This window comes from Camelus dromedarius, chromosome 20, assembly GCF_036321535.1.
Source record: "Camelus dromedarius isolate mCamDro1 chromosome 20, mCamDro1.pat, whole genome shotgun sequence".
NCBI lineage: Eukaryota > Metazoa > Chordata > Mammalia > Artiodactyla > Camelidae > Camelus > Camelus dromedarius.
Window position 1 is genome coordinate 13,356,988 of NC_087455.1, and position 20,808 is coordinate 13,377,795.

General features: G+C 43.9%; 2 protein-coding genes across 3 annotated transcripts in view; one reads left to right on the forward strand and one right to left on the reverse strand.

Moving 5' to 3' along the window:
* Nucleotides 1-20,808, reverse strand: part of FAM91A1 (family with sequence similarity 91 member A1) — a 115,402-nt gene that overhangs the window by 61,999 nt on the left and 32,595 nt on the right. The window contains exon 4 of the mRNA XM_064476865.1: nt 20,500-20,554. The gene's annotated coding sequence lies outside the window, so the exon portion shown is untranslated. The remainder of the gene's footprint in view (nt 1-20,499; nt 20,555-20,808) is intronic.
* The window catches only part of ANXA13 (annexin A13), a 54,963-nt gene continuing 34,440 nt past the window's right edge, over nt 286-20,808 (forward strand). Inside the window, exons 1-2 of one of the 2 annotated variants that reach the window (XM_010988767.3) lie at nt 286-398; nt 1,537-1,659. In XM_010988767.3, the coding sequence (XP_010987069.1) occupies nt 384-398; nt 1,537-1,659 (138 nt within the window). In that variant the 5' untranslated portion in view covers nt 286-383. The remainder of the gene's footprint in view (nt 399-1,536; nt 1,660-20,808) is intronic. The other variant, XM_010988768.3, reaches the window with a different exon arrangement.

The following is a 20,808-nucleotide window of genomic DNA, read 5'->3' on the forward strand; positions in this document are numbered from 1 at the left end:
TTTTATCATTCCAAGTTACAAAATTTTAAATGAACACCTAAAATTAAAAAAAAACACAAAGAGTAACATTAATAATCCAGGAATGAGACAGGTTTAGTCCTTTATTTGGGAAGAAGATATTCAACTTTAAAGGCCTACACCTGGTTTATTAATAAATATTTTATTTTAAAAAGATGGCCAACAAGGCAGGTAGGGCAGGTTAAGATCATTTGTAGCTGGGGCCGCGCCCTACCCATCCCCAACAACGTATTCAAATTCAGTGCCAAAAGTTACTTATTAAACTCAAGAGATATTATGCCCTAGGAAACCCATTATAAACTTGGCCTGTAGAAGAACTGATCTCTTAATGAAATACAGAACAACTGTCTCTGAAAAAAACGAAAATGGGCAATCGGCATGTAAGTATTTATTGCTTTTGGGAATCAAACCAAGTTCTAATTTTGCTTAGCATGTGGAGAAATTTAAACTATGAAATTGTGATTGATACTTACCATTGTGATCACCCCTAATTGTTGGTTTTCAGCACAGCATACCACGCTTTTAAAATGCATTTGGAATGTATTTTTTCTGCATTAGTCAGAAATCTCTTAGGAGGAGCTAAAGGGAAGTGTTTAAAACAAGGTAGTAAACAGGGCCTTGCAGAGAGCAGGTGGTTAAAATGGTATTTGAGGAATGTATAACTAAAAGCTGTTAGTCTCTAGCAAAGCTGCACAAAGCTTCCTCAACTGTGTCCATCAGTGTCTTGGGAATACAGGTTCACGGTGCAAGTATCGATAGACAAAGGTGACAGTACTCCTATAAGCCCATATAACTTGGATTGAAAGGTAAAAATACCCCAGTATTTCTTCTAAACAGCATCAATCATCAGATATTTGTAAATATTCATGGAATGGATTTCATATTTTCCTTTTCTTCTGAAATGTCTAGGCTCGTGTGAATAGCATATCTATAAATGATTAAAGGCTAAAAAACTGCCCAAAATACTACCATTTGGAACCAACTATGCACAAGGCAGGTCAGAGTTAAATCTTGAATTTTTTTAACAGCAAAAACAGGTATACCTAAAGCTTTTGCAAGAATAGTTTTAATAAGGTTTTGTGGTACCTACTGTTGCTTCCCATGGCAAGAAGGATTTATTGTCTGTTCACTAGGATCGAAGAGAATAAAACTCCAAAGTTTTTCTGTAAACTAGAACTTTGTTTATAAGGTTTTCTCCTTTGCTGTAAATTAAACTTGTACACAGATGGTTGCAAACCTACAAGCATCTTCTTCGGAGAGGCATTATTTTTTAAAATCATCTATAAATAGCATTTTCAAACTAGCCAAGGAATCCACTTAGATTCTCTTTCAGAGACACTGAAACCCACTTTTACAATACTTCTGATTGATGCAGAGGACCTCAGGAAAAATCACTGGCCCCGCCTTAGCAGCTTAATTTAAGGAGGATGTTTTCATCCCTTGAAAGTCAACCCCATGGGGCAGCTGGCTTGTGTGAGTGGTCTAGCATTTTTATGTATTTCTTTTTTGAATCTTCAGAGCCAGTCTTACTCCCTGCCAGAAGGCAGTCAACAGTTGCCCAAAGGGCCTGCCCAACCCTCGGCAGCCGTGCAGCCTCGCAGCCACCCGTCAGGGAGGGGAGAGCCAGAGTCCCATCAGCCAGTAAGCACTTTATTTTCCCTCCAAATCAATCGTATCAATGGGCTTTCTCATGGGCCCCATATTACTCACAAATGACTTGTCATACTGGACCCTTCACAGTCCTCTGGTCCCATCAGGGATTGCTTCCAAGCAGGGAAATTTTTTTTTCCCTAGAAAATGTTACAATAATTGCAGCTAAGGTAAAAATGTAACCTCGGAACTCAGCTTCTCTTCCCAACAATGTCCCCTTAAGGATGCCCTGCAACAGAGTACACGATACCACACTATGCCTCTGTGACACTGTAGGAAATACAACTGGAATTTAAACATGTGCACAAGGAGTGGATATGTCCTCAGACTGTGTTTCTAAATAAGTAAATGTAAAACCTTTTTAAAGGACGAAGAGTGGTCCCAGTCACGACAAATTATTTGCATTAGAAAGTGACTTGAATGTGCACAAACTTAAAACTCCCAAGCTCATAGTTTTAAAGCAACTACAAAACCAAAGCAAATTTACAAACTAAATGCTAGTACAATACAAGTCAATGATGTGCGAAAAGTATGTTATTGATGTAGTGTAATAGATAACGAGATTGCTGAGATTAAATGCTGTGCTCAGTGTAAAACGGTGCTGATTGCTATAATGTGAGGGTTTTTGAGTTGCAGAATGCCTAAAATATGATGTGGTGTGTGACTTCCTGGTTCTCCTATCATGTTTCTCTATCCAAACAACTGAGAACCTTTTGTTTGTAAGACTTCCTGTAATACAGTTGGGACTTCTCTTGGCTAAAATGTATGCTTTTTATATTAAACCTCCCTCTGTTCTCTGTTCTTTTATCATTAGCTTGCAACAATTAAAGTATGGCTATTTGGCATTGAACACAAATGCAGGCATTGAGATCTTGTGCTAGCCCCTGGCCATCCTGATTATGCAATACATTTCATACCAGCTTTTACATATTAGTTATTATCAGCATTAAATACACTATAGAAAAAGCCTACTAGGAAAGTTGTGAATCCCCAAGAGTATGTCCACAGACCAGTGTCCACAGATAACTGTTTGACAAACATTGCTCTAAAGCCAAGAGAATGTTGGCCAAGAAATTACATTTTCCAAGGTACTGTGATAGGGAATCCTAGCCAATTCTGAAAACAGAAAATTACTTTTTTGCTTTGTGCTTTCCTCCAATCCTTTTGCCATCGTTCATGATTTCTTTTGAACTGAAGACATAGTGTTTGCGACCAGCCTGTTTGGAGCTGTAATAATTGATCCTGGGATATTATCATTTGCTAAAGCATGCAGTGTTCAAAGAGTTTGCTTAGCCTGGAGGACATGTCCCTGTGCCCAGTGAGCTTTGTGCGTAGACAGAAAAATAAGATCCACAGGAAAATCTGCTTGGGTTTAGCCAGTGAGCTTTGTGCGTAGACAGAAAAATAAGATCGACAGGAAAATCTGCTATGCTACCGTGTGAGTTCTTTTCAAGAGACTCGCTATCTAGAGGAAAATAGAATACTGACACATAGAGTGAGATGACTTTGTCATAGAGTGTTGCCGAAGGGTATGGACAGAGTAATAGACAAGGAGCGAGATTTAGGGAAGCCATTGATAAATGTGGAAATAATCACAAACTCAGAAGGACTATGGATTTCCAGAAATTTTTTTTAGATGCATGAAGAGGCACTAGAAAGGACTCCTACCTTGAGACTTAAAGTGTAGACCCTGGTCTAGGAGCAACAGCCACGTGGCCCGGGTGCTTTATTAGAAATGCAGAATCTCAGTAGACCTACTGAATCAGAATTTGTATTTTAACAAGATCCTCGGGTGATTTTTATACATGTTAAAGTCTGAGAAGCACTGGACTGGGGAGCAAGTCCTTAAACGTGGCTGGACATTGGAGTCACCTGGGGAGTTCTTAAACCACTGAGGCCCGAGTCCCAGCCACCGAGAGTCTGAATTAATCGGTCTGGTGGTTGGCCTGGGCACTGGGATTTCTAAATGCTCCCCCAGGCGATGCTAATGAGCGCAGAGTTTTGAGAAACAGTGAACTGGAGCACAGCATGATCCTTACAAGAACAGTGTCAGGAGTGCCGGTAAATGAAAACCAACTTGTAAATCTTAGAACACCTGCTCAGCGATCTGCCACGGCGTTTGTGAACATGCCACGTTTACGACATGCCAATATTTAGCTAACACAAACATTGTCTGAAATGGAGAATAGTTTGGGACTGGTAGCAGGGGAACGCCAGGCACGTTCAGATGAAGGTGGATCGGGAACACCTGGGAGATACACGCCAGGTGGGGACTAGGTCCAGATTCCTGAGAAAAGAAGGGAGGCTCTAGAGACAGGAGAGAATGTGACTGGGAATTTGGGACAAAAATAAGTCTGACTTTAACCAAGAGTGTGCATTCAACTGTTATCCCCCAAATCAAAGAATCACAGTGAAGCCCGAGCAGAAACCAGCCTAGACTGTGCAGTAATTCCCCTCCTATCAGGAAATCTTTCATCCCAGGAAGTTAGTCCTTCAGATCACCATCAGGCATATAAGAGGAAACAAAAAGGGCCTCTGATGTCAAAATGTGACATGCACTGAGGCACACCTTCTTTAGGAATGATAACTCTCCCGCTCAAAGTCTAGCTACATTTTAGGCACAATTACACAATCTGGGCTTTGGAGGTTTCTTGGCTATAGTAGATTAAAAGCAGTCATTTCAAAGAGGTGGGAAAAAAGGCTGCCAAGAACAAGTACACTGACAGAGGGAAGAACAGGCAAGCCGAAAACTTGACACAAGAACCCCAAAGCTGCAGGAGCCTGTGGTCACTTAGCATAGGGGGCGGGGCAATCCAGTGCAAACCAGTGCACGCGCGGGCATCTCTGCTCTGCCACACAGCAACATAAGCTAAAAGTGCTAGTGATGATGGGCACAACTGGAGATTTAAAGGGTGCCTTCTGAAGTTATGATGCTAATAACATTTTCCAAGTGCTTGCTAGTCTATGCGCAGTTCTGAGCTGTGGTCCATGAAATTTGAGCCCTTTGCTCTACAAAGCATTTCATGTATGTATGTCATTTAGTCCTCACAACAATTCCATGAGGGAGGTATTATTATTATTGTCCCCTTTTAAATATGGGGCCAGTGAAGCACAGAGAGGTTAGGCAATTTGTCCCAGGTTGTACATCCAGTAAGAGGTGAAGCATGCATTTGGGTTTGGGTAGAAGTTCTTCCCAGAACATCTTGGGCTCATATTATACCAACTAGAAGCTCCCCTATTGGGATTTCTACAACTATTGAACCAGATCACCACTCATCTCTTTACCCACATCCCTGAGCTTCCTCCTTCTCCCCCTGTCCCCAAGCCAGATTAGAACCACGTCCTCAGTGCTCCCATAATACTCTGTGTATAACACCATCACTTCTCTACCACATAATTTTAGAACTGTTTATACACTTGCCCTGCACTGGACTGATGGCTCCCTGGGGGTAGGACTGTGTATTGTTCATCTTTTCATCCCCTTTACCTACACAATGCCTGCCACATAGCAAATGCACAAAGTTTGATGAATTCATCAATTCATGACATTTTCTAAATGAGCTTTAATCAAACCAATGTTTTGCTCAGTTGGAGTCCCAAGCTCTATAACAATCACACCCCACGACCAATGTGGGGGTCAGGTCCTAGCGCCTGCGTTTTTTAAAACTCCCCAAGTGATCCTAGTGAAGAACCGCAGGTCTAATATCAGATATTCCTCTAGTGCGATGGTTCCCAAATGGCCCCCAGACCAGCACCATTGGTAACCCCTAGGACCATGTTAGGAATGCAAATGATTGGCCACCCAACCCCAGATCTACTGAATCAGAAACTCTGGGGGTGGCACCCAGCAATTGCCACTGAACAAGCCCTCCAGGTGGTCCTGATGTTCGTTCGTGTTTGAGAAAAAGTGTTGAAGCAAAAGTTTCTCACGGGCCTCGCTAGAGCAGTGCCCCAGGTCTGACTATGAACCCCTCTGCCTGTGAAGATGCCCTGATGATGGCATTTAAAGCCTTTTTTAGCCCCATGCCCTCCTCCCGGGCCTCTTACACCACGTGCAACCAGAGAACTACCCTGTTCTGCTCCCTCCACCGCCCATGCCAGGCTGCACTCTCTCCCACCTCCCACCTTAGGGCTGCACAGTGAACTAGCAATGACGAGAGGCCCCCTACCCACTGAGAGGCAGGAAGTCACTCTCCACCCTCTCAGTCAGCTCAACATATTCTTTAAGAGAAACTACCATGATCCAGGTCCTGTTTGAGGCTCTGTAGATAAAAAGAGGGTAAGAGAAACACCTACAGTCCATGTCCTCAAAATAGCTCACAGTCTAATCAGGGAGGCAAACAAATAAATAATTTACATATATGTGATGGATACACTAACAGAAACGTGTCCATCGTAAAAAAGTTCTGAAGTTCGACAGAGGAGGGAGTGATGCTGGGTGGGAGAAATGGTTAGAGGAGGGTTTCTAAAGCAGAGAAAGGCATTCTTTGTCATGCAGGAGCACAAAGAGGTACAGGAAGGTGGGTGTGGCTGGCAAGTCACCCTCTAGCCTTGCCAAAGTCCTTAGTGCCTCGTCCAGAAATCCTCTCCCCGAGGCTGGGAGCTTCTGCAGGGCAGACACCATGTCTTTCTCGTTGCTGTAGCTCTGGGGCTTGACACATAGCAGGTGCCCCATTCATATTTTTGATAGAAAGATCAATATACAGGGAGCAGAGACAGGAGACAAGGCTAGACAGGTGCACAGGGGTGACCCAAAGGCCCTTGTACATCATGCGAAGCATATTGGTTTCCTAGGGCTGCTGGGCAAACTAGTACAAGCTGGAAGGCTCAACACGATGGAAACTTATTTTCTCAAAGTTCTGGAGTCTCGGTGTTGGAAATCAAGGTGTTGCAGGGCCACATTCCCTCTGACGGCTCCAGGGAAGAATCCTTTCTTGCCTCTTTCAGATTCTGATGGCCCCAGCGCATTGCATTCCTTGGCTCAGGGCAGGATAACCCTAATCTCTGCCTGCCATCTCGTGGAGGGCCTTATTCCCTACCTGTGTCTCTCTGTTTTCTCCTCCTCTTCTTCTTCTTCTTCTTTTTTTTTTTTTTCCTTTTCATTTACAGGCTTATTTGCTTTTTTTTTTTTTAATTGAAGTAAGGACCCCAGTCATTGGATTTAGGACCCTCTCTAAGACCAGAATGATCTCATCTTGAGATCCTTAACTAATTACATCTGGGAAGACTCTATTTCCAAATAAGGCCACATTCGGAGGTTCTGAGTAACATGAATTTGGGGGACACTATCAACCCCTGATGCCAGGGAAACTGGGTTTTATTACCCGAGGCTAGTAGCTGTTTTTAAACTTTGCATATCAGATTCCTTTGGAAGGCTTGTTTAAGCAGAAAGCTGGGCCCCATGCTGATTCAGTGGACACTCAATAGAAGGGCCTGAGAATGTGCATTTCTGACAAGTTCCTGGTGGTGCTGATGCTGCTGGTCTGGGCTCCACACTTTGAGAAGCACTATGTTAGGCAATAGAGAAGCCCCAGTTGATCTCAGACAAGGGGGTGATGAGATCAGAGCTGCACTTTGGATGGACCATGCTGGAAGCTGGAGGACAAAGGTCTGGAAAGAAACATGACCAAAGGCAAGGCAAGCACTTGAAAGGCAGCAGCCCTGGAGAAAGATGAGGAGCCCCTGCCCCCAACAAAAACAGTGACACTGGGACTGGGGAGAAGAGGACAGATGGAGGGTCAGAGCAAGATAGCTGGCTGAGTGGTGGGAGACGGGAGATGAAGGGTAAGGAGGACTACAGAGCGACTCCCAAGTCCCTGGCCAGGCAAAACGGAGGTCTGCAAGGTGAGAGGATGAGTTTGGTTTGAGGATCTGTTGAGTCTGAGGTATCTGTGGTTCACCTGGGTACAATGCCCAGCAGGTAACTGGATCTGAGACTCAAGAGAGAAGTCTGGGATTGAGGTCATCTGGGAGTATAAATTCGGTTTTTGTTTGTTCTGCCTTTAAGTTAGTGTATATTTGTTAGCAGACTGCTGGACAAACGGTGGCTTTTGTCATTGCAAGCACAGGGTCACAAGCAAGAAGGAAGGGGATGGAGAAACAGTCTTTCTCCTCCTGAACCACTCTCCTATCAGTGAGGAAAACCTTTCGGGAACGCCCCAAGCAGACATCCCTTTCTACGCCATTGGCCAGAACTGGTCAAAAGCCCATCCTAGACCAATCCCTGGCAAAGGTGAGGAGGACAGGGATGGATCATGACTCTTCCCCAGAGCTACGGGCGTCATCTTGTCAGCTAGTGTTCACTCACTCTCTCTCTCTCCTTTCTACATCTTGGCCTCATTTTCTTCTACTGAAAATGAACTTTTCTTTGCATTGGTGTGGGAGGCAAAAGAAGTTGACGAGAGGGAGACCTGGCCACAGATGATTCAGGCACCACAGAGCATTCCCTGCCCTCATGTCGCTCCAGATTAATGACCCCAAGGAAAAGAGTTTCTTTCTCTAAGCATCTATACGTCCAACGTCAGGGAAAAATTCTGACTGGCTTGGGTGTGTATCTACTCCTTGGACAAGCACTGTGGTCAAGGCTGGCCTTACCCATCCTTGGGTCGAGGGACATTGCTTTATCAGTTTTGCTCTCTTATAACCATTATTTTTATTACTACTGTTACTACGACGACGACGACGACGACGACTACTATTGAATGGACTGAGATAGAAAGAGAATGAAGTCTTGAAGATCGGACAGAAAGGCAGTAAAATAATTCACCCTCCCGTTGAAGGGATTTGGATTGTGGTGGGAGTGGAAGGGAAGATAAAAATGTTAAAAAGAATTTTAAAGAAATAGTAAGTCTGGATCCAAAGCATACTGAAACTCTTTCCAGGGGAAAGAATGGCATTCCTTGTTTTGATCCTGGCTAAGATGAAAACTTGCCCAAAGCAAATCGAGCTCTTTCACTCTGTTTCCTTTTCAGCAGATCAGAACTTGTTCGCACACTGCTGGGCCTGCCCTACTGCACGGCCTGCAGCGCTGTTCCTTGCTGCAACGGCTCGGCTCAGCCCCCCAGGTTTTCTCTTTCCAGTTCCATCTGCCCACTTAGCATTGACTCTTGAGAATCCCAGAGTACACGAGCTTCCTTTTTTCCTGTAAGCAATGAACCCCAAATTTACACTCTCATTGAAAAACAAAACAAAACAAAACAGAACAAAACAAAAAGAAAACAGCTTTTGGCAATAGAAGGAGGAAATGGATAATTCTTGTCTAATGAGAAAAGTGCTTCATTTTTCATAACTCTTGAAGGCACGGTTCCTTTCACAGTTGACAAATAGCTGTCATCTTCCCATAACCACCTTATCCTCCAAGTTCACCTTTGTTGAGGTAATACAGCAGTAATTGGGTATCTGGATGTTTAGCACTCTTCAGAGGTCTCTCACTCCCCAAGCAATCTGTGGACAACCTCAAAGCTGACAGTCATTTCCCCCAGGACACGAAATCTTGTTTTGAGACAGTGCATGTTATTCTGCCTCTAGTAGAAGCTCTGAGTTGTCCGGCCCAACATGGTCCTGAAGGGCCCCTAAGAATGAGTTAACTGGGGCTGCCAGCTGAGGCTGTGATGCAGACAAAGAAGCAGGGGGTGATGACAGGCTTCTCACTTTGGACCAATTCAAACTCTTCTTCCTAGTTATCTTATCCCAGTACTCATCTTTCAGATCTGTCATCTGGGCTCCTCCAAAACAAAATCAAAGAAAGAAAAACACCACGGTCCACTTCTAATTTCCCTTTTATGTAACCATGGCAGTTCATTCTTTGTGATTGAGGACCTTGCTTTAGTCAATAGCTATGGTTCATTTACCACCAGAAGCTCAGCACCTTTAAAGGTAACATGTTGACAGAGTTGTTACAGCCACTGGGCGAGGGTTGTAGACCCTCAGCACATTAGATCTTGGCACTACTGACACTTGGAGCCAGACCATCCTTCGTTGTGAGGGGCTGTTCTGTGCCCTGAAGGATGTTTAGCAGAATCCCTGGCCTCTAGGACTAGATACCACTAGTATTCCCTTATTTGTGACAACGAAAAGTGTCTCTAGACATTGCCAAGTGTCCCCCAGGGAGGCAAAATCGCTCTTGGTTGGTTGAGAACCACTTCATTAAACACAGACCTTAAATGGGAAAGCGAGTCTAGGGGGCAGGAGATGTCCCCACAATGTCTTTATCTGGCTGAGTTTCCACCAGCAATCAGGCATTCCTGCCCCTCTGGCCCAGGCTCTCCCTCCTTGATTGCCTTTCTTATCACAGGATAAAAGCCAGCTCATCTGGAAGACTGACCCTTGCCATCCTGTTGCTGACAACAGCAGCCGAGAGGCAACAGTTTTCCCCCCAAAGACTGTTAGCTAATTACTAAGTTCTAATGGCCAGAATGAAAAGGACTTCCCTGCAAAAATACCCAGCAGCAAAGCTGCTGAGTAACTGGTTTTCCTGCCTAGATGAACAGGGCTTATCTGGAAAGATATTGACCGAAATAATCATGAGTCAATTTGCTCACCTCTGGGTGTAGCCCCCAAAAAGGCTGCCTCATCTCCTTATCCCAGAGCTCAGGGCATGGTAGACCCATCCCATTGCTTGCACTTCTGAGTATACTGCCAGTACCTTCAGGAACAACGGTGCCCAACACCTTGAAGAGACTTAAGTTCAGATCTCCTTAAGGCCAGGTCCCAACCCCGGAGTCATCTTTGATGGTAAAAATCAGATCAACATATATAACCCAGAAAGCATAGTCTAAGAATGTTTGTCTTTCTGGAAAATGACCTACTTACCAATCTTCATTAAAAGGTGTTCTTAAAATACCAACATATAAATAACCCCAAATTTAGGAGGCAGATTTTTTTTTTTAACCTGAAAATTTTCACTCAATTTTCAGAACATGCAGCATACATAAGTAAGTCACACTGAGATCTGATCCAAGGGGATTTTTTTCTATTTTCCATCTCATTTGACAAAGATGCAAATATCTGTACCTGTTTAGAGTGATGGCCAAACCTTTAGTGGTCATACCCGTGACTTTAAAACGGCATCTCTGAAAGGATGGCTCAACAGCAAAAAGCAGCAACCTGAGTTTCCAGCACACTTCAAAGGTTAAGCCAGGCTCAAGCTTCCTAACACACTTTCCTAGCTGTCTGGTCTACCTCCTTGGTTACTAGACCTTGAAAGCAGATCCAAATGGGAAGAGGATCTGGTAATGGAGGAATCAGCTTTGCTGTTAGAGTGACCATGGTGAGTCCTAATTAAAATGGAAGAATAACTATATGGTGAAATAACCAAATATTCTGTTAAGATTGAAGCTATGCTTAATATACCCAACAGAGTACACTATAAAATATATTTTTTCTATTTAACAATTTAACTTTTTGCTCTGACAAGCATTTAAGTGGATTTTGATTTAAAACAAACAAAAAAAGCAAGACTTTTTATCAAATTTATTGTTTCAAGGAAACCATGCCCGAGAAGCAATCAACTTAATGAAACAATATGCCACTAATCACCCAAGATTCATGTTTAAAGATGTGAATGACCCCTCTGCTGTGTTTCAAATTGCCCATCAATGTCTACTGAGCGTATCTGTGAAAATGTCACCAGGATGTTTTCTGGCCCTGAATTCATGAACTTTAATAGTCCAATACTTTGCATTTATGTTAACTGGTTTCAAAGTACAAATGAGTGACCAGTTAAAGGTAAAAGAACATTGTCCTGAGAGAGAGAGGAGTCCACTTTTTTCCATAAGCAAGTAAGGGAACCTGGGTCTCAGCTTATCTGTAAAATGAGGATTAATTACATTGAATAATGTTTCCCAAACTTCAGACTTTAAGTGTGACCTTCTTGAATGTTGACAAATAGACATGTGCCACTTGTTCTACTAATAGCTCTATTAACTACTTTCTTGAAATCCACTCATCTTTTTGACGCTAATAAAGTTTTATATTAAAAAGAAAGTTTCTATTAGTACCATAAATGGGAAACCAATGTCAGTTGAAGTAAGTACAGATAACCAAATGGAAGCAAGAAGAGTGTATTAAATTTGAACCAAGTACTATCTCCAAATACCAAGTACTCAGTTTCTGTCACCTGTTTTTGATAAAAAGACCTGTTCGCATGTAATAGAGAAGGGGTTTGCAAAGTACCTATTTGAGGCTTTATGGGGCATTCAACCTTTGTTGCAACTACTCAGCCCTGCCTTGTAGTGTGGAAGCAACCACTGATCAAGGGGATATGGGTGGGTTGGCTATGTTCCAATAAAGCTTTATTTACAAAAACAGGTGATGGGCTGGATTTGGCCTGCAGTCTGCATTTTGCCAACCCTTGAACTGGAAAAGTGTGAAAGACACACTACTACCAGGCAAAGGCTGACTAATTAGAAGAATCTAGAGAGAGTTTTAAAAGTAACTTCTTCCCACTTGGAAATCCAATGGGCTTTAATACCTTCAATGTTCCATGTCATCCTTTTTGGAAAACCTTGGGTTGAATTTCTATCCTAAGAATCTATGATAAACCTCTTCCCTTTATCTTTTGCTCCTTGGATAAAGTCTAGGAGTTCTTACTTGTACAAACCCTCAGTGTACACATATGTATATAAAACCCAGGATTACCCAGAAAACCCTCAATGTTGGGTAGTCAAACAGTATTCACCTTGGCACTAGCCCACCACTCACAGAAAGTCCTCAATTCTTTCCAAGATGGTCATGAACAGTTTTGGAGAGGAGATAAGGCTTCAGCAAATTTCCTTAAGTAGATTCATTCTCAATCATGGGCAACCAAGTGTTTAAAAACAAATGGAGGGGCTCACAGCTCCGTGTTCAGTCCCCAAGCTTCTTTGGCGCTCTGAGGACTCAGTAAAGGAAGGAATCCACTCACAACATCCCTCCTCTCCTTCCCTACCTCACACTGATGGGCCCCTTGCTGATCAGACACATCAGCAGTCATTCTGCATGGGCTCTGTCAGGTAGGGTGAAGTGACAAAATACCTGTGAAAGTGTTTGACAGTTTTTCAGGCTGGAAAGCAGTCACCCAAAAAGAGCAAACATCAGAAACTGGCCACCCTGCTGGCCTCATGCCTTTTCAGTCTTCAAAATGCCTCTGCTAAAATTCAACTCCCTGGCACACTGCGGTCCTTGAACTGTGATCCCCAGGAACTAAGGGCAAGATGTTTTGGGAAAGGGGAACTGGAAGATTTGGGGTCAGATGGGGAGGGGAGGAGGAAGAGTCCTGAGATCCTGTTGGAGAAAGTCAGAGAAGCCAGCTCCTCCCTGACCAGCTCCGATCTGCATCATGAAATCTCTCTGCCCAGTACTCTCTTATGTTGTCTTTTTTCCCCAGCTTCACTGAAACATAATTGACGTATAGCATTATGTCAGTTTCAGGTGTACAATGTGTTGACTTGATACACTTATATACTGCAAAATGATTACCAGCATAGCATCAGCTAGCACCTGCAGCAAGGCACATGGTTACCATTTCTTTTCTGTGGTGAGAACATTTAAGATACTTTCTTAGCAACTTTCAAGTATATACTACAGTATTATTTAACTATAATCACTATGCTGTGATTAGATTAGATCACATAAGATCCCCAGAACTTACTCATCTTATAATTGTAAGTTTGTACCCTTTGACCAGCCTCTCCCCTTTTCCCCTAGTTCCTTGTAACCACCATTCTCATCTCTGTTTCTATGAGTTTAGCTTTTTTAGATTCCCACATATAAGTGATATCATACAGTATTTGTCTTTCTTTGACTTATTTTAGCTAGCAAAACGCCTGCAACCTCCATCCACGTTGTCACAAATAGCAGGATTTCCTTCTTTCTCATGGCTGAATAATATTCCATTATATATGTGATATTAATATTCCATTTTTAATATATGCATGTGTGTGTATATATATATATATATTATCGCATCCTCTTTATCTTCTTTGACAGACACATATCTTGGCTATCGTGAATGATGCTGCAGTGAATCACATTGTCTTATTTTATCTTCCTGAGATTCTGCTGGGTACAGCATGTATTAGTCCCCGTTTACAGAAAAGAAGCAGAAAGCATGATTCCATTTGACTCAGAAGGAATATTGGGAGCAGAGTTTGACAATATGCCTCTCCTGCAAACATACTTTGCTCTGGGGAGAGGCTGTCTGTTTTGCCTTGCAAATAGTGATAATGGCCTTCATTTTTTTCATTTCACTTCCTATTGTCTCATCATCAAGAACATTTATTGATCCCAAGGCCATCCAAGTGGTCCTTGGCTTCCCTGGTCAGCAGACAAGTCACAAGTCTCAACTGGTGTTTCTATAAAAAACAGCATTCTAAGGGTTGAAATGAGCTTTTCTACTGTGAAAATTTTTTTAATAAATAATTTTTACAGGGACAAAAAAATTGGTTAGTGAGGAGTCAATAGTAGAGTTTCTGGATTCAGACTGTGTAGCTTTGAGTTCCATCACTTACTAGCTGTGTGACCTCAGGCAATTAATTAACCTCTCTGTGCTTTGGTTTCCTTATCTGCAGAAAAGGAGGTAATAATACCTACTTCATAGAGTTGTTGTGAAGGTTGAGTAAGTTATATGTAAATTGTTTGGACCAGTGTCTGGCACATAGTAAGTGCTTTATATTTGGCTATCATTCTCAGTTTTAAATGTTTATCCCATAAATTTCTCTTACACACTTAGCTCCCGCTACTGCTTATCTACAAGCACAAAATGTCTTCTGATTTAGGACAAAATTATGTAATCAGCTATTTTAAAGTTGCCACACAAAGCACCATTTCAGGGGCTCCTTCAACACTCAGAAGGAATCAGGTCAAGACGGAAGGAAGTAACAAAAATAACTTTAAGCCCTCACTATATGCGAGCATCCTGCCAAGTGATTTTGATACATAGCCTTATAACAATGCACACGAGATGGATGCTGCTACTACCATCTTTCAGATGGGAAAACCAAGACTTAGAAAGGGATAAGGAGAGAAATAGCATCATGCCAGGTTCAAGCATAGATATCTTGGAGCAGGGGGTTACCAATGTGACCAGAAAGAAGGCTCTTTCCCAAACTGGACCTCAGTTTCCCCAACTCTATGCAAGGCAAGTTTAACCCAAATGGCCAACGTTAACTCAAGGGGCCATTAACTAGCAGCTGCGATGGTCATTGCCATCGCTGAGAATGCAGGCATGTCTGAGGCTCTCCCCAGCACAGCCTTCATTCTGCTCCTGTTTCATAAGCTCAGGCCCTAGTTCTAATCCCAGCCCTCGTTTTTAGTCTCCTCAGCTCCTTCCTGATTCTAAGTCAGTTCAAACAGCTGTTCTCTTTAGATCAGTGTACAGAGAGCCCTCTGCCCTTTGCCCTCCGGCACTTCCTCAGAGACTTTCTGTCTCAGAGCCTGGATACCAAGCAACCACTTTTAAATATTTACCAAGCAGACTGCAGCAAGCCAAGGCTTCTGGGGATCTGCACTGGGAAGGCAAACAATTAACATGCCACTCCCATTACATTTTGATAATATTTCAGAGTTTACAAATGACCCTTACAGCCTGACGTCACGCAGCATCCCACCTCCTACGTGCCACCACCTGAGTGCTTACTGTAATCCGGCCCTGTGCTGCTGCAACCCAGACATGACTGCATCCAAATCGCACGCCACCCATGAGCTGGGGCACCTCCACTTTGAAGATGAGGCAACAAAGGCTCAGAGAGATGGGTCAGCTTGCCCGTGGTCACACAACCAGCAAGGGGCAAAGCGTAATTGAACCCAGTAGGTCTGACTCCCAAGCCCACACTCTGTCTTTATGTCACATTTAGATCAATCATGTTTGTTCTGCAGCAGTGCTGTGACAGGTCATAGGAAGTGCGCACGCACACAGACCCAGAAAACATCATGCTGTAGGCTCTCTCTGGAATATCCTCTCCCCACCTCCAGCCCTGCTTTTCCCTTCTTTTTTTTTGCTTGCCCAACTCTTACTTATCTTTTCAAGAACCAGCACAAATGTCAACTTCCCCATAAACATTCCTCTTTCTCCTCTCAGCTATTTGCAGCAGAAGTGCTTACCATATCGTAATGCAGTTGTCATTGGTCTATTTCCATGTTTATTTCTCTTAGCATAGGGACTACAATTCATGGATCATTGAGTCCCCCTTACCAGGTGTGGTGGGGGGACTTGCCAGACAAGGGATCTTCAATACTTGTTTGTTGAAGAAGAGGAGGGAAGGAAAAAAGGAGGAGGAAGGAGAAAAGGAGGAAGAAGGAGAAAAGGGAAGAAGAAAAAGGAGAAAGAGAAGGGAGGAGAGGAAGCAGGAAAAAAGGGAGGAACTGTTCAGAGGATGGTGTAATTTGCCTGCTGCGTATTGCTTTTTAACGAATTCACATGTCTCTCATGCGACAGTATATTCTTATTTTTGCAGTCTTGATACTATTCAAATAGAAGATTGGGTCACCTGACCAGGTCACATCCACTGATGAGTGCAGTGGATTAAACAGGAGCATACTCAAGGCTGGGTTCTAGAAAGTCTTGGTTACTATATAATGTATAGAGCAACCAATTTGCAAACCATATCCCTCAGCTAACTTTTTCACACACTGCATCCCCAGAGTTTGCTGCGAGCTGGAGGACAATTTCTGAAAATACTCCCTTTCAATCATAAGAGTTAAGCCTTCCGTGAATTGCACTGGGTCAGAAGCCTTTGGTCAGGTGTCTGTTCCTCCACTCAGGTCCTTTCAGAACTTGACACGGAGCCACACTTCCTCCTACAGCCAAGGAGCTGCAGCTGGCACCCCCCACGTCATGTCGGGGTGCTTACTGTGGTCCGGCACTCTTCTACCGCATCCCAGACATGACTGCATCCAAACGGCATGTGGAGAAGGTGTTTTCAACATTCTTTCTGCCCCAGTGACACTGCTTCCTAGGCTCCCAGAATCTCAGTTTATTTTCTCTGCCTCCTCCCTCCAGAAAAATGGATCATTGGTTTCCTTGTTTTAGAGTCAGGCCCATGGAGACACAGAAAAGTGACATGTAGACATGCCAGAAGGAGGGGGAAAAGTAAGATGGAACGCTCCCCATGTATTCATGCACCAAGCAGTGCCTTTTGTAGAGTCAGGCAGATTTGTGTGATTTTGAGCCTGACACACCAGCGCGATGGGCAGCAATGCACCAGCACTGTATCTCCAAGGGACCCTCCCTCCCAAGGGGGAGCAAACTATCAAGCTGGTCAAAGTGTGATGTCATGGTGTCATCCCAGGTCACCCGGACTCCATACAGCCTGAATTTTTAAAAACCTTTACTGCCCTGGGTCAAATGCATGCCTGGAACTCTGGATCCGAACTGTAGGTGATGAACGAAAAACAGATCCTAAGAGTGCCGTTTACAAGGTGAAAACTTCTCAAGCAGGAAAGAATTTAGAATATTCTGGAAAGGTCATTGGCTGATCTGCCTTCCACAAATATTGTTTACATTTATTGAGCATGTGCTCTCTGCTGGGCTTCATTTTAGATGCTTTGCGTGACAGACTTCATTCAAACTCTCACAAGAGACCTATGAAGTAGGTGATATTATTATCTGTATTTTGCCATAAAGAAGCCACAGCACAGACAGGTTCCCAAACTTGCCCAAGGTCACAAACGTAACAAGCAGTCATGCTGGGATTCAAACCCAGTCGGACTAAAATCTATGCTCTTAAAGTTGACTATTACACCCTCAATAGCTGCCTATTATAAACATGATGTTGTCTGGGGCATTATGAGACAGATGATAGATAGATAGATGGATGGATAGATAGATAGATAGATAGATAGATAGATAGATAGATAGATAGATAGATAGATAGAAAGAATCTCACAATATCAAGTTTATATCGATATTTTAACTTGTCAAGTCAAAATAGGCTTGAAAACCTAAATAGCACTACCAGACAAAAAAAAACAAGCCATGGTCCAATGAAGCAGAGGAATGACTAGCATTTCTGAGGCTCCTCTAAATATCTGGCACTAGAAATGTTATCTCCTGTAAGCCTCAGATCTCAGAAGGCAGACACCACCCCTGTTTCACAGAGGAGGAAATAGTGGCTGAGAGGTTACAGCCCAAGTTCACCTGGCTGCTAGGGGGCAGGACCACATTCAAACTTGGATCCACGTGGGCTCAAAGCCCAGACTCCCGTAGTCTGTTTTATTAGCCTCTAACATCGTATCTTTCTTATGTGTCTCCTGAGTGTCCGTGCAAATGCTGTCAAAACAAACAAATCGAAACAAAACAAAAAAAGGAATGTTGCCCCACCTCCATTATGCCTTGTAGTTGAAAGCAAGTGGAGCATCTGTGTTTTTGCCATAATCCTTACACGCTCAACCCTCTGTCCCCATCCTGGTGTCCCCTGCACCGCCGTTTTGTGTCTGCCTCCTGTTCCTACAGACCTGCTTTCTGTGGAAGTTCTGCTCAGTGGCCTTGAGTTTCAAAAACAAAACCTCCTAGTGGGCAAACAAGGCCCGAGGCCCCCAAGTCAGCTGCCTGGCCCACTAACAATGAACAGCCGAGGGGTCACGTCCGCTCCGCATACATTCCGGAGAAGTTCTACCCAGCTCACCAGAACAAGCCAAGGACACCCCGTGCACCAACACTGGGCACCACTGATGAATGCATCCATTGTAGAGGCAGTCCCAGCCACACAGAGGGGAAAATTCCTCCCAGACTGTTTTCTCTTTCTGTCTCTTTCTTTCTTAAATCACAGCACATGATTCTTTCCCTCTGACATCAAGTATCCTACTGTTACAAGGAACCAGACGGAATTCTCTTCCGATAAAGAAAGATAATCAACTTGGCCAAGAATCATTCCTCGAAGGAGCCAGGGGGGCGGTTAGGTGCATTATTTGTTGAGCAAAAAAGAAAAAAAATTCAATCTCAGCATCATCTTTATTCCTCACAGGGTTCAACACTCTCCCACTGCAGCCCCTGGGCATCACTATTATTTTGGATTAAATGATGCTTATTTTTTACTCATTTTTCATCCTTGGATAAACAAACTGCATGTGTCCAGAGGGTTCTTTTCCCATCCCTCCACTCTTAGAACTCAGTGATATTTGTATCATGGAGCCATCTTACTAAAACCGGGAGGGAATGTCATTTCAGACCCGACAGAGTCAGACAGTCCTGGTTTGAGCCCTGGTTCCCATTCAGCTGTTATCTGGCCAAGTGACCTTAAACAAGTCTCCTCATGGCTTCAGCAAGCCCTGGCAGCATCCTTGTCCAAATGAGGGAGAAGTCCCTCTAGGGGAGAAGCAGCTCTGCCAGCACAGAGCTTGGCAAGTGTAGCCCCAGTGGTACCCAGCCCCCAGCGCCCCCAAGCCAGGGCCCTCAGGCTGGGCATAACCTGAACAGCCATTCATAGATCCCCTGTCTTTGTTTTGACTTACCATTTATGAAGTGGGATAGATAAGAAGTGTTCCACCAAACTTTTGCTCTGATAAGGCTAAAATACCGAACAGTTTATGAATCAACCTGTTAATAGGAGATTTCTGCTGCTCTGAGCCACCCATCATACTCCTGATGAAAAGCAAAGACACAATTTACTCCTTTGAGATTGCTACTTCCCACCCTCCCACACTCACCCAACCAGACCTTTTAGAATGTGATCACAAAGCAGAGAGGGCTTGGTCAGTGTGCAGCCTGTGCAGCCGCAAAGGGCCGCACACTCAGAAAGGCCCTGCTCTTGGGTTAATGTTCTGATGTCCCCATCTTGAAATTCTTCATCACTTTTGAACAAGGTGCCCTACATTTTCATTTTGCATTGAGCTCCACAAATGATGTCCCTGGTCCGGCCCACAAGCCTTCAGAAGCACTAGATAGCTTCCTCACAGCCCACAAAAGACTGGAAACGGAAAATGGGACATGCTGTGCCTCTGCTGAACATGAGGGCCCCAGTCAGAGTGTGAGGCAGGATGGTGCACTGACCCAAAAGCATGAGCTTTAGGAGACAAACTGAGCTGGCGCAAACCTGCAGCCCACAAGACCGCACCTTCCCTCCCCTGTCTGAAGCCAGGCGTCCTCCTCTGTAAAGCAGATGACACTTCCCCATAAATAATGAAGAAAGGTCTGTAAATGAAGCCGTCATCAAGCACGTGGCAGCTGCTTGACAAATATGACTCCCTCTCCCGGGTTGTTTCAGGAATAGACACTTCAACCTGGCCTTGCACTCACGTTCCAAATGGCAGTGGGTGATCGGTGGCCCTGAAGGTCCCCGTGGCTCTAAGATTGTATGATTCCCCATTAACCAAAGCCTAGACACAAGCCCTCCTCCAGCCCATCCATCGTTATCTTCCTCTCTCCCTCCCTCCCTCCCTCTCTCTCTCTCTCCATATTTCCAGTCTTCTTGTCTCTATTTTGCTTCATTCTGAACTCACGCTTCCTTTATGGAGTGAACACCATGGCTGCCAACAGCCCCAGACTCACGCTCTCTAAGCTTGGCAAGCTCAGAAGGGAGAGACGGATCTCTCCCAATATTTCTGTGTCAACCAAGGGAAAAGGCTAATTGATTCTGCTTGGATCACACCCCCTCTCCTGAACCAGCCACTATTGCCAGAGTGACTGGGTGTGTGTCCACCCAAGGGCAGGACAAGGAGGCTCAAGCCTCGTGACCGACAGCCCCAGTGAGACCACATGAAATGAGGAGAGAGGAAATCCCCCCAAAGGAAATAGGCAGATAAATGCAACTCGTCCTCTGTGCTCGATGTGGCTTACTGCTCGCTCATTCCCTATAGGTACCCAATGAAATGAAAGTAGGGAGAGGGGAATCAGGGTGCGCGGACAGTGGTACTTACACCAGCTTTCACTGAAGGATGCAAAGTAAGTCACCCACGTCATCAAAGAGAACCTCTGTGGGGAAAGACAAAGAACTGAGGAAACACAGGGTCTGTTTAAAGCTACTGGTTGCGTAACTGCAGTCAATCTCATGTCTTTAAATTTTTAATAGTGATGCCTTGATTTTTATGCTTACCTTTTGTTTCAGCAGACAACACTGGTTTTCTACTTCAGTGCTAATAGAAAGTCTCTTTCTTAAAAATAACTCTAAGTAAAAACAAAGTAATTCAACTGAAAGAAAAATGATAAGCAAATAATAATGATGCAGA